Consider the following 14,284-nt stretch of genomic DNA (forward strand, 5'->3'; position numbering starts at 1 on the left):
GTTCTTTTACTGGAATAATAATAATCAAAGATACACAATATGAGATGCAGGCTTGGCACGTTCCAAAGCACCGTTCGTGGCAACCAGAACTGTTGAAGAAAGAGCAATGGTGTTGCTGTCACCAGGTGACCAGAGGCTGCATCTCTACTTGATATTATTGTTGTTCAGGTTGTCTTCTGAGTTTCAATGTTAATCTCATCATTGTTCTGAATTTTAATGGGGTGGTAGTTTTTTTTTCCTAACACATGCTTAAAATTTGCTCTGGAATGAGGCAACAGGCAACACCTGAAATGAGGCAGCAGGGTTCTCATCCTTTTACCTGCTACTCGTGGGACCATTGGTCCGATGGACCACCAGCCTCGTCTCGCAATGTGCATTTTGCCCATGTATGACCTGCTTTCACCCCTGACAACCAACATTCTCAACTTCCCAGAACGACAAGACGCAAGCCTCGCTTACGAAGAAATCCAAGCGAAAGTACCATCAGCTGTTTTCAGAGTCTGTTCTTGTGGATCCAGATCACACTGCCTCTCCACACACGCACTCAGTTCCATACAATCCTTGAGGAGTATGATGACGTTTTTGATCCGGTATTCCTGGGTTACAGTGGTAAAGCTGGACCCTTCAAGGCCAATGTCAACATGGGACCTGGACTCCCTCCACAACACAAAGGTCGCCTTCCCCAGTATGCCAGAGATAAACTTGTGAAGTTGCAACAAAAATTTGATGACCTTGAAGGCTTCGGGGTCTTTGTTCGACCTGAAGATGTGCGAGTCACCGTGGAGTTCATGAACCCATCATTTCTTGTGAACAAGCCAAATGGAGGATTCCGACTTGTCACAGCATTCGCCGATGTTGGGCGCCACAGTGAGCCTCAATGTTCACTCGTGCCGGATGCTAACTCAACCCTACGCAAAATTACCCAGTGTTAACACATCGTTGCAACAGACCTGACCAACGCCTTTTACCAGATTCCATTGGCGCGATCTTCAATGAAGTACTGTGGAGTGGTCACTCTCTGCAAAGGTGTTCGTGTGTTCACTCGAACTGGCATGGGCACGCCTGGATGTGAAACCGCCCTTGAAGAATTGACATGATGTGTCCTAGGTGATCTTTTGGAGGGGGGGGGAGTTGTCAAGCTTGCAGATGATGTCTACTGCGGTGGTAACAGTCAACTGGGTCTTTTGGTTCTTCTGAGTCTTTTGGGTCCTTGGGGACTTTTGGGTCCTCTGGGTCTTATGGGTCCTCTGGGTCTTTTGGGTCCTCGGGGACTTTTTGGGTCCTCTGGATCATTTTGGTCTTTTGGGTCCTCTGGGCCTTTTTGGTCTTCAAGGTCTTTTGGATCCTGGGAAACCTTTGGGTCTTTTGGGTCATCGGTGTCTTTTGAGTCCTCGGAGACTTTTGGGTCTTTTGCGTCCTCTGGGTCCTTTGGTTCCTCGGGAACTTTTGCGGCTTCAGTGTTTTCGGTCCTCTGGGACTTTTGGGTCGTCTTGGTCTTTTGGGTCCTGTCAGTCCTCTGGGTCTTTTGGGTCCTCAGGGTAGTCTGGATCTTCTGGGTCTTCAGGAACTTTTGGGTCTTTGGGGGTCTTTTGAGTCTGTGGGGATTTTTGGGTCATCTGGGTCTTTTGGGTGCTTTGAATATTTTGGGTCTTCTGAGTGTTTTGGATGTTTTGGGTTTTCGGGGTCTTTTGGGTCTTCCGGGACTTTGGGGTCCTCCAGGATTTTGGGTCTTTGGGTCCTCGGGGTCTTTTGGGTCTGTGGGGGTCTTCTGGATATTTTTATTTTAGTTATTTTGTGGCCTCAGGGTCTTTGATGTCTTTTAGGTCCTCGGGGTCTTAAGGGTCTTTATGGGTCGAAACGGGTCTTCAAATGTTGAAGTGGTCTCGGCAGTCGATCTGAAGGGTCAAAAGGAACATTCCGATAGTGTGCAGACGTACGTAATTAGTAGACACGAAGTATGCCACGCACACGATGGCTTCAGATGTTCGGGTCCTCAGTTGAAGCCCCTGTTAACCGTTGAAATAATACCAGGCGGGGTTGACTCAGCGTGTCATCCTTCCTGGGGTGGGCAAAATGAGTGCAAGCTCAGCGGCAACGGGGCACTGCATCAGCGGCACAGCAACGCTCCCAGAAAATGATGCAACCAGCATTCACAGGCTGCGATGTCCACCGCAAACAGGTTCACCAGGTGGTTCATCCGTCGGATGTGAACAATGGATTTCGACTGTTTCCCACGTCACTGTTTGTTTTGGAATTATTTTAAAATATTCAATTTGGGTGAACGGCGTCTGTAGTAGAACCGAGTAGATCTGAAAAGCACAAGAAAACAAATCCCCAAACACAATCTCGCGATATTTGCGACGTGTCCCATGACGGTCGGGCAATGATTTGAGATCTCGCGAGATTTTCATGTAAACAAAGCGGAGCTGGTGTGTGTGTTTTTTTTTTTTTAACGTTTTCTCTGTCGGACTTTTTGCGCGTTTTGGCGCTTCGTGGTCCTTCCTTGATGTGACGACTCCTGTGACAGGAACACTTGGACAACCTTCTCTCATGTTTATCGTGGAGAAAATGTTGGTACGAATTTACCGTCTTATTAAACACATTTCGTAACCCTCATTATTAATTATTATTTTATATATATTTGTGTTTTAAGGTTTAATCCTGGTGTTGGTTTTAACGGTGAAGGTCTCTGTCTGAACATCGTAACGTCCTGAGTTCGAGTCCCTGTTGTGTTGTTGAAACAACACCAGGTGGGTTGACCCTGTCTCGTCCTGAGGTCTTCAAAATGAGTCCAAGCTCCCTGGAGTCACAGTGAGGTGTTCGAGTGTCCTGCGGTGGAGGACGTCCACCCGTCCGGGACTGTACTCCTCATGTCCAATGAAACCTCCTCAGCGGCTCCATGTGCCTCATGACGTGAAAGCAATTGTTGTTGTTGTCGTCATTATTATCATCAATATTTCCACCTTATCCTAATGTCTGATAATTGTTCACTTTCCTCGAGTGTCTTCCTCACCCAGATGGTGATGTCATATGTGAACCATAATCTTTTCCTTTGAAGAACCTCAACACACGTCCTCAAATCGCCTAACCAAACCCCCCCCCCCCATGGACACCTCATCAATACCCCCTCAAACCCCCCCCCCATGGACACCTCGTACAGACCCCCTACCCAGTGGACACCTCATCAATACCCCTCAAACCCCCCCCCCATGGATGCCTTGTGCCGAACCCCCTCCCCAGTGGACACCTCGTCCAGACCCCCTCAAACCCCTCCCCAATGGATGCCTTGTGCTGACCAACCCCCTCCCCCACAGTAGATGCTTCATATCGACCTCTTCCCCCCCAGTGGATTACCCGTGGCGACCTCCCTCCCCCCCGCCCCCCGTCCCCACCAGTGGATGCTTCACACCGAGCCCACCCCCCCGAATGGACACCTCCCGCCAGACCACCACCCCCTCAATAAATGCCTTGCATCAACCCCCACCTCCCAAATGGATGCCTGGTGCCAACCCCTCCCCAACGGTCTCCTCGTGCAGGACCCCTTCCCCAACGGTCTCCTCGTGCCGGACCCCCTTCCCCAACGGACTCCTCGTGCAGGACCCCCTTCCCCAACGGACTCCTCGTGCGGGACCCCCTTCCCCAACGGACTCCTCGTGCGGGACCCCCTTCCCCAACGGACTCCTCGTGCGGGACCCCCTTCCCCAACGGACTCCTCGTGCGGGACCCCCTTCCCCAACGGACTCCTCGTGCGGGACCCCCTTCCCCAACGGACTCCTCGTGCGGCACCCCCTGCCCCAACGGACTCCTCGTGCGGGACCCCCTTCCCCAACGGACTCCTCGTGCGGGACCCCCTTCCCCAACGGACTCCTCGTGCGGGACCCCCTTCCCCAACGGACTCCTCGTGCGCGACCCCCTTCCCCAACGGACTCCTTGTGCGGGACCCCCTTCCCCAACGGACTCCTCGTGCGGGACCCCCTTCCCCAACGGACTCCTCGTGCGGGACCCCCTTCCCCAACGGACTCCTCGTGCGGGACCCCCTTCCCCAACGGACTCCTCGTGCGGGACCCCCTTCCCCCACGGACTCCTCGCGCGGGCCCCCCTCCCCAACGGACTCCTCGTGCGGGACCCCCTTCCCCAACGGACTCCTCGTGCGGGACCCCCTTCCCCAACGGACTCCTCGTGCGGGACCCCCTTCCCCAACGGACTCCTCGTGCGGGACCCCTTCCCCAACGGACTCCTCGTGCGGGACCCCTTCCCCAACGGACTCCTCGTGCGGGACCCCCTTCCCCAACGGACTCCTCGTGCGGGACCCCCTTCCCCAACGGACTCCTCGTGCGGGACCCCTTCCCCAACGGACTCCTCGTGCGGGACCCCTTCCCCAACGGACTCCTCGTGCGGGACCCCCTTCCCCAACGGACTCCTCGTGCGGGACCCCCTTCCCCAACGGACTCCTCGTGCGGGACCCCCTTCCCCAACGGACTCCTCGTGCGGGACCCCCTTCCCCAACGGACTCCTCGTGCGGGACCCCCTTCCCCAACGGACTCCTCGTGCGGGACCCCCTTCCCCAACGGACTCCTCGTGCGGGACCCCCTTCCCCAACGGACTCCTCGTGCGGGACCCCCTTCCCCAACGGACTCCTCGTGCGGGACCCCTTCCCCACCGGCCTCCTCGTGCGGGACCCCCTTCCCCAACGGACTCCTCGTGCGGGACCCCCTTCCCCAACGGACTCCTCGTGCGGGACCCCCTTCCCCAACGGACTCCTCGTGCGGGACCCCCTTCCCCAACGGACTCCTCGTGCGGGACCCCTTCCCCAACGGACTCCTCGTGCGGGACCCCTTCCCCAACGGACTCCTCGTGCGGGACCCCCTTCCCCAACGGACTCCTCGTGCGGGACCCCCTTCCCCAACGGACTCCTCGTGCGGGACCCCTTCCCCAACGGACTCCTCGTGCGGGACCCCTTCCCCAACGGACTCCTCGTGCGGGACCCCCTTCCCCAACGGACTCCTCGTGCGGGACCCCCTTCCCCAACGGACTCCTCGTGCGGGACCCCCTTCCCCAACGGACTCCTCGTGCGGGACCCCTTCCCCAACGGACTCCTCGTGCGGGACCCCCTTCCCCAACGGACTCCTCGTGCGGGACCCCCTTCCCCAACGGACTCCTCGTGCGGGACCCCCTTCCCCAACGGACTCCTCGTGCGGGACCCCCTTCCCCAACGGACTCCTCGTGCGGGGCCCCCTTCCCCAACGGACTCCTCGTGCGGGACCCCCTTCCCCAACGGACTCCTCGTGCGGGACCCCTTCCCCAACGGACTCCTCGTGCGGGACCCCCTTCCCCAACGGACTCCTCGTGCGGGACCCCCTTCCCCAACGGACTCCTCGTGCGGGACCCCCTTCCCCAACGGACTCCTCGTGCGGGACCCCCTTCCCCAACGGACTCCTCGTGCGGGACCCCCTTCCCCAACGGACTCCTCGTGCGGGACCCCCTTCCCCAACGGACTCCTCGTGCGGGACCCCCTTCCCCAACGGACTCCTCGTGCGGGACCCCCTTCCCCAACGGACTCCTCGTGCGGGACCCCTTCCGCAACGGACTCCTCGTGCGGGACCCCTTCCCCAACGGACTCCTCGTGCGGGACCCCCTTCCCCAACGGACTCCTCGTGCGGGACCCCCTTCCCCAACGGACTCCTCGTGCGGGACCCCCTTCCCCAACGGACTCCTCGTGCGGGACCCCTTCCGCAACGGACTCCTCGTGCGGGCCCCCCTTCCCCAACGGACTCCTCGTGCGGGACCCCCTTCCCCAACGGACTCCTCGTGCGGGACCCCCTTCCCCAACGGACTCCTCGTGCGGGACCCCCTTCCCCAACGGACTCCTCGTGCGGGACCCCCTTCCCCAACGGACTCCTCGTGCGGGACCCCCTTCCCCAACGGACTCCTCGTGCGGGACCCCTTCCCCAACGGACTCCTCGTGCGGGACCCCCTTCCCCAACGGACTCCTCGTGCGGGACCCCCTTCCCCAACGGACTCCTCGTGCGGGACCCCTTCCCCAACGGACTCCTCGTGCGGGACCCCTTCCCCAACGGACTCCTCGTGCGGGACCCCTTCCCCAACGGACTCCTCGTGCGGGACCCCCTTCCCCAACGGACTCCTCGTGCGGGACCCCTTCCCCAACGGACTCCTCGTGCGGGACCCCCTTCCCCAACGGACTCCTCGTGCGGGACCCCCTTCCCCAACGGACTCCTCGTGCGGGACCCCCTTCCCCAACGGACTCCTCGTGCGGGACCCCCTTCCCCCACGGACCCCCCGTGCCGGGCCCCCTTCCCCAACGGGCTCCTCGTGCGGGTCCCCCTTCCCCAACGGCCTCCTCGTGCGGGACCCCCTTCCCCAGCGGGCTCCTCGTGCGGGACCCCCTTCCGCAACGGCCTCCTGGTGCGGGACCCCCTTCCCCAACGGACTCCTCGTGCGGGACCCCCTTCCCCAACGGACTCCTCGTGCGGGACCCCTTCCCCAACGGACTCCTCGTGCGGGACCCCTTCCCCAACGGACTCCTCGATCGGGACCCCCTTCCCCAACGGACTCCTCGTGCGGGACCCCCTTCCCCAACGGACTCCTCGTGCGGGACCCCTTCCCCAACGGACTCCTCGTGCGGGACCCCCTTCCCCAACGGACTCCTCGTGCGGGACCCCCTTCCCCAACGGACTCCTCGTGCGGGACCCCTTCCCCAACGGACTCCTCGTGCGCGCCCCCCTTCCCCAACGGACTCCTCGTGCCGGACCCCCTTCCCCAACGGACTCCTCGTGCGCGCCCCCCTTCCCCAACGGACTCCTCGTGCGCGACCCCCTTCCCCAACGGACTCCTCGTGCGCGACCCCCTTCCCCACCCGCCTCCTCGTGCCCGACCCCCCTCCCCAACGGACTCCTCGTGCGCGACCCCCTTCCCCAACGGACTCCTCGTGCGCGACCCCCTTCCCCAACGGACTCCTCGTGCGCGACCCCCTTCCCCAACGGACTCCTCGTGCGCGACCCCCTTCCCCAACGGACTCCTCGTGCGCGACCCCCTTCCCCAACGGACTCCTCGTGCGGGACCCCCTTCCCCAACGGACTCCTCGTGCGCGACCCCCTTCCCCAACGGACTCCTCGTGCGGGACCCCCTTCCCCAACGGACTCCTCGTGCGGGACCCCCTTCCCCAACGGACTCCTCGTGCGGGACCCCCTTCCCCAACGGACTCCTCGTGCGGGACCCCCTTCCCCAACGGACTCCTCGTGCGGGACCCCCTTCCCCAACGGACTCCTCGTGCGGGACCCTCTTCCCCAACGGACCCCTCAAATGCCGCCTGGCACGGGCCCCCGGCCCCGCTCTACCCCCCCTCCAAGCGACCCCTTGCGCCGCCCTTCACCCAAATGACGCCTCGTGCTGGCTCCTCAAACAAAGCCACATGGCTCCCCACCCCCAAACATCCTCTTGTGGCTCCCCACCCTCAAACGACACATCGCGGCTCCCCACCCCCAAACCGTCCCACTCCCCTGCAGCACCCCACCCACTCACACTGCTCCCTTTCCCCAATGGGATCACAGCACCAAGCATTTTTCTTTCTCCCCTGACCCCTCCTCCTGTTCTTCTCTTCGCTATCATTGTCTTCCTCTTTTCTGTCTTCTCTGTGTCATTGTTGGCCTGGCTGCGCCCACTCTGAGGTGATGTTTGAATCCTAAACAGAGGAGTTGGTCACATTCTGACTCCATGAACTTTCACCTTGCAGGATTAGGAGTGCATGGGTACGTAAGACTTGGGGTTGCATGCTGCATATCGGCTTGTAACTCGAAGCCCCACCATGAGTGTAACTGCTGAGGAACCGCGACGTGGAAGTCGTGGAACTGTCGGAGTCACTGTGCGGCCTCAACCTGTCACGTGAGTTTCCTTGAATTGTAGACATACAGTATTTATACTTTTCATTTTTCGGCTTCATATTTACCTCTTTTTAGATCGCATCCAATTGAACTAAGTTACTTCTTGGAAAGAACAAAGTGACAGAGAGGGTGTCTCGGTAACAGTGGGGGCAGTCGGGCCACATTTAGACAAAAGCAAGGGAAAGAAGAACGGGAGAAAAAGGAAGGAAATATAACACAGACACCTGTAAGTAAGAGGATTTGGATGGGGGGAGAAGCATCGTGGGTCGGCATGGAGGGCGGCGTGAGATGGTGGTGCACTGCTTCGTTGAATCCCTGGAGGGAAGAGTGAGATTGAACCACCTCTGGAAGGCAGTTCCAGGAATCAAAGAAAAGAGTGGATGTGTGTGGTGAGACTGAATTTTGGAAGATCCACCAGAAGGAAGTTACCTGTAGAATGACTGGGCCCTTGAGGTGTTGGGGATGTTCAAAAGGCTGATGGAGCTTAAGGAGCCTGCCCATTGGAGAGGTGGTAATAAGCAGGCCGCCAGAACGTCTGTCTGTGATGTGAGAGCAACAGGCCTTGTTGGTTGGCCTCATCGTGGGAGATTCTACAGATTCCACGAGGGATAGATGTGAGCCTGCGGTGCCAGCCGAGAGGACAGAGCAGTACTCTAGCTCCGAACAAAGACCACGGAAACTTTGAGTAGTTCTGATTTCTCAAGGAATGACTTGAAACTGTGAAGGATACTGTCTGCGGCTGGCTTTGGAGGCCAGTTTTGCTGTACATTCGGCCCAAGAAAGGTGATTGCTCATGGTGAAGCCAGGAAGTTCAAGGATCAGTCCCTATTCCATTGGCTGACTTTGGAAAGAGGTAGGCAGGCCAGTTTTTACGACCCTTCCAGAGAAACAACGTGAGACTGAGATTTTCCAGGATTGAAGGGCGTGTTCCACTTATCAGACCAGCATGTAATCTATACCTGCTGATTAGTAGTTAGTGGGCTGCTAACCTGCTGATTGGCTGAATTATGGAGGAGTCTCCAAAGTTTTTTTCAGTCGTTATGGCTACAAGGAGCAAGACTGGGCTCAAGACATTCAACAATCTCCACTGGGAAAGGAGAGGAGAGCATTCATTGCAACATGTCGACAGGTAGGAAGGTAGTCTTGGCCAGCAGTAGGAAGGTAGTCTTGGCCAGCCAGCCAAGGTAGTCTTGGCCAAAGTGCCACAGTGTGTCAGGTGTCCAGGATGTATCCAGAGAGACCGTCCTGCCATCAGAAGCTTCTGACAATTGTTAAGAGACAAGCAGCAGCGTGTCCTGTCCAGAGTTGAGTGACCGGGTCAGAATCCACACTGGCGATCACCAGGAATAACCTGCTCGTGCCTATTTAACGTGATGGAGTAATTATGATTACTTTCTGTACAATTTACCCTAATTGTGTGTTTTTTCAATACAAAAAAAAATTTTTTTTGAGAAGTTAACAATCCCAACCACCTTCCATTCTCAGATTTTTATTCTTATATTTTTCCTGAGAATTGAGCTGAAGAAGCATCTCATCAACCAATGAAGATATTGTTAGCACTGCTGCTCAGTAGGGGGACCTGACACCGAGGGCTGTAGTTGAGTTTTTTGACCCCTTGTACCATATGGTTTATTTTTTTTTGCCACCTGACCGTTACCTTTGGAATCTCCTGTGGATTAGGCAATGGCATACGTAACGGCGCCGTAAATGTTCGATGGTGTTTTCGGTGAAACCTTTTTCATCATTTCTTTCCAGTGTTGCATTTGTGATGCTGCTTCAGACATTGTGCTACCAACCCAGAGGCCCTATGTGAATCGTTTTTGTCGACGTGTTTGTTTGCATTTTTATCGAGCCGTTGGTTTTCTGATCATTTGACGAGTTGCCTTGTGTTTGCACAGCGAGCAGTCGTACATGGAGAGCGTTTTCACGTTTCTGCATGACGTGGTCCCACAGGTAGGGAGAAACACACCTCGTGATCGTAAACGTGCACAGAATAATTTATCCTTACCACTTATCGTGTCACTGCAGATCCTTTTTCTTTGAACTTGGTGAGTTTTGAGAGTGCTGTTTGTATATAAATATATGTATCTTTCCTATTTCTTTGCAAGTCGATAACTGTATTTCCTTGCACACAAAGATGAAGTTTTTAAAAATTGAACACTCCAGGCAAAAATAACATTCCTTTCCAGCAGTAATTCTCTGCAGATGACTGTAGTATATTAGAGTACAACTCTCAGGTACTATAGTTGCAACTGTAGTGTTTTTGCCTGGGACACCATTGGCAAGAGGTATGCTTGGTGTCGTTGCGTGGAGATGGAGATTGGAATGGAAACATTCTTGATGGCTCACAACTCACAGAAGAGGTAAAAAGAAGACAGAAATATTACAAAGATATGTCTCAATGCACAAATGGGATCCGATTTGTACGAAATGTTTTTCAAGCTTGGAGGTCATGCTATGCCTTAATGGAGCAAGAGTCGCACCACAGATTATATCTGACGTTCTTAGTGTTGCTGTTCTGCAAAACTGCGTTCCTCCGAGGCAATGGCACACAACATACAGCAACCCCCAAGGTCGTCATTTCGATAGCACGTGTTTAGTTGGCCCTTTCCATATGTCTGTTGGGTATAAGGGGAAAGATGCGTTGCGTAGGGCTCTTTTTGTTAGGTCCTCAACCTACACTCTTTGCATTTCTTCCAATCTTTTGCGTCGCTTTCTCTCTCTCCCTCTCTCTATCACACAAAACGCGCAAGGAAGCATGCACGCAAACCAAAATGAACCAAGTAAGTGAGCACATCGAGGTTCATTTACATTTGTGCACCATTTCCATTCAAACTACGCACTAATTTCCAACTGCCGTCTCACCTCCGATCTTCATTCCGCTCACTACGCTGCTACCACGCTCACCACGACCACTCCACACGACGACCAAAAATACCCGCATGTGCTGACATCGTCAATACAAACGCCACCATTAGGGAGAAACCTCTCCCTCTCCGCCGAGACGACACCATTGCAAGCAATATCCTACCTCTCCGCCGAAACGCCACATTACAATCTCTTCACTGCAAACGCCTCAACTTTCTCCCACCTCTATACAACTGCCACTGATTCGTCAAACACTCATCGCTGCTTCAAGGAACACTGAGGAGATGAGGGTCGGGTTATTTCAGGGCATAACTTGATGCACGAATGTGTGCTGGAGCTCGTTTGAGGACACACGGGTAGCGCAGGGATTTCCCTAAAATATTTCGCACGCACGGGGCCAGAGAGCGCCTCCAAAAACCATGGCCCCATGTTAATGTCAGAGTTCCGACGTGTGGGCATGTCGGCAAGCAAATGAGGTCATTTTCACGTTCGGGGCCTGTTGGGGTGTGCTACGACTGCTATGGACCAATGGGGAGGCTTGAACCTACCAAAAGCCCCGTTTCATCTGATTCTTGGCTCCTCCCCTTGCCCGGGCCTCATAAAACGAGCAAACTCGGCTCACTTTAGACAGATATCACCGAACTTGCCAGACGCCGGACACGCTAGGAGAGGGATTCACCAGGATCCAGGACTCGCCAGACTCCAGAGCTTGCCAGACAAGAAACTGCGGAAGACTTCGGACCTCGCCGGGAAACAGGCAGCGGCAGACGGCGCAGAAGGGCAAGCGTTGGCGCTGAGCAAGTGGTCAAGCGCATAATCACGAGTTACTACTGCGAGCCAGAGCTCCTCTCATTTTATTGACACTCAGTTCGGCTGCATTCAGCAGCAACATTTACATGCACAGATTCTCACACTATTACGATAGGGTCTTCCACTACCATCTATCTCTCATCTACTGTGGACGCACAAGAGCAATCGGCATGAGCAAGCCCCACCAAGAACGTTGTTTTTAGAGCGAACCCAAGGGTGAACCATACTGATTTTTCCCTCACATCTTCCTCTTACACCACGTTGTATCCCACCACATTGCATTACACTCGCACCTCACACTTCCACACCATAGACACCCTCAGTATTTCTCCCTCCTTCCCTTTTCCTTAGCGTTTTGGGTTGCGCAGGTCCACCAAACACGCCAGGTGTTGAGAGGTCGCTAATCCTCAACTGCTATTTATCTCTCTGGGCTATCTCTAACTTTCCTTGGGTTTGTTTTTATGTGTGTGTGTGTGTGTGGTGGTGCCTGTCGTAGCAGAAGTTTTGACTGTCTGAGACTATTTGGGATGACTCTGCTCTGTGTCTTCTTCCTTTGTAAACATCGCATGCCCTTTGCCACACCACACAAATTCCTTGCTTTCCCCTGCTGTACATTTGCAATAAATCCCTTACTGTGCCACGTAACTTTCCTCACTTTGTTAAATACATGTGCCTGCGAGAAATGTGCCCGGCTCGTTTTTTGGCTTTTCCTCCATTGGTCTAGCACGGTCCTCACCATAGCATAGCCGGGACGTTTTACCCAAAATCTGCTTGATAGCCGGGGCGTACTTGGCAGTTCCACTCGGCTGCACCTGATACTATAAGCAAAGCAAGTACGCATCGAGGGCACGATTCCCCGATAAGGTAAACTCGTATTCCTAGTTAAACGGTTGTCAGATGGAGGCAACTGGGTCACGTGGTCAAGTAATTGGCATTCGCGGTCGATTAGTGACCCACCGTGACTCGATATTATTTGTGTGTGATGGCCTGCGATTCCCGGTGAGTCCGGAGAGGAACCTGGGACAGCCCCTCCCTCGTGGTTACCTGCGACAATATCATGAGCCAAGATAAACTTGTGCATTCATTCGTTGATCGGAATATGCAACCATAAACCAGCTTGTATCTTGTCGAGATCCATTTCGTAAGAAAATGTTTGTCTGAATCTGTTGATTTGCTAATTTTGAAAGTCTGTTTGAGTTGTAAAGTGAACAAACAATGCTATGGCTTTGTTTTGCACATTAAAGAATGATACATAGTGCGGAATGCCCCCTGAGCAGTGTGTGCCATTTTTGGGGATGACTGTTGGCTTTTGCATTTTCCTGCTTGTCCACATATTTGTTACACATCTTATCCTTAATTGTTTAATTGCCATAATAGTCTAGGACAGGGGTCGGGAACGTTTATGACTCAGAGAGCCATTAAAGCAAAATATTTGGAAATCTATTTCAGTGAGAGCCATATAATATATTTTAAGACTGAATTCAACTAAATGTGAGTATAATAAGCCTCTGAATTTATTCTTTTAAATAATGTTGTTATAATACTCACCATTAATGGGACTTCTGGTGCTGCATGGATTTTCTGATGGCTTTGCAGCCTGGTTGGTACTTGGTGAGGTTAAGCTTCATGCAAGCGTTGAGGCTTTCATCCGTTAGACGTGATCGTAGGTTGGACTTGATGTTTTTAAGATGTGAGAATGACTGCTCACATGCATACGTAGATCCAAACAAGGTCAATACAGCAATACTCACACGCTGCAGTGTGAGGTATGTGACAGGAAGCGCGTTCCAAGTTTTGATAATCAGCTGGTCTTCGGGTTGAAGTTTTTTCATTTCTGTCCACATGTGCTTGCTCGCCAACTCCACTTTCTGTCGTGCGATTATTTCCAAATCTTCAATCAGTGACTTGAACTTATTCACCCACATGTCTGAGGCCTTCAGGTCAGCCACTTCTGCTTCAAAATCTCTGACGGAGACACCAGGAATGTAACTCAGGTCGGCTGTGTTCAGTGAACACTCGTTTGGATGGGTGATGAACTTAAAAAGACGAGTGTGCTCACGAAATTCTCCAAAGCGTGCTTTGAATGACTGTAGGAGACTGGATGTGAAGCCAGCTAACTGGTGGAGATCAAAGTTTTGAGTGGGCTCACTTGCTGTGCATGCATCTTTAAATTGTCTCAGTTTTTCAAAATGTAGTAAACGACCTGTTTCAAGATCCATGATAAAGAGCTCCAGCTTGTTTTCAAAAGCAAACATGGCTTGTTGAAGGGATAACACTGTATTTCCAATGCCTTGCATTTTCACGTTGAGCTCGTTCAGATGTTCAGTCATAGCCACGAGATAGTAAAACTTGAGGAGCCACTCAGTTTCGGCTAGCTCAGGATGCTCAATCCCTTTCATTTCAAGGAAAGTCCGGATTTCATTCAGGCAAGCCGCAAAACGGCTAAGCACCTTCCCTCTTGACAACCAACGCACATTGCTGTGCAAAAGCAGACCGTGATAGTTATTTCCAACTTCATCCAGCAGTGTTTTAAACTGGCGACCATTTAAGGCTCGGGCAACAATAAAGTTGATCACACGAATGACCAGCGGCATCACTTCGCCAAGCTGCCCATCACACATCTGAGCACAAAGTGCCTCCTGGTGTAGAATGCAATGGAAACTTAGGATGGGTCTATTTTCATGTTCACGGAGAAGCGCCACAAATCC

General features: G+C 54.0%; 1 protein-coding gene across 8 annotated transcripts in view; it reads left to right on the top strand.

Moving 5' to 3' along the window:
• Positions 1-14,284, top strand: part of BCAS3 (BCAS3 microtubule associated cell migration factor) — a 214,736-nt gene that overhangs the window by 1,034 nt on the left and 199,418 nt on the right. Inside the window, exons 1-4 of one of the 8 annotated variants that reach the window (XM_085876799.1) lie at positions 2,394-2,574; positions 2,686-2,913; positions 7,751-7,899; positions 9,797-9,851. In XM_085876799.1, coding sequence (XP_085732925.1) covers positions 7,823-7,899; positions 9,797-9,851 — 132 coding nt within the window. In that variant the 5' untranslated portion in view covers positions 2,394-2,574; positions 2,686-2,913; positions 7,751-7,822. Of the gene's footprint in view, positions 1-2,390; positions 2,575-2,685; positions 2,914-7,750; positions 7,900-9,796; positions 9,852-14,284 lie in introns of those variants that run through there. The other 7 variants (XM_085876801.1, XM_085876800.1, XM_085876803.1 and 4 more) reach the window with 7 other exon arrangements.

Source organism: Eptatretus burgeri, chromosome 4 (genome assembly GCF_056783735.1).
Source record: "Eptatretus burgeri isolate ZD-2024b chromosome 4, Ebu_testis_v1, whole genome shotgun sequence".
NCBI lineage: Eukaryota > Metazoa > Chordata > Myxini > Myxiniformes > Myxinidae > Eptatretus > Eptatretus burgeri.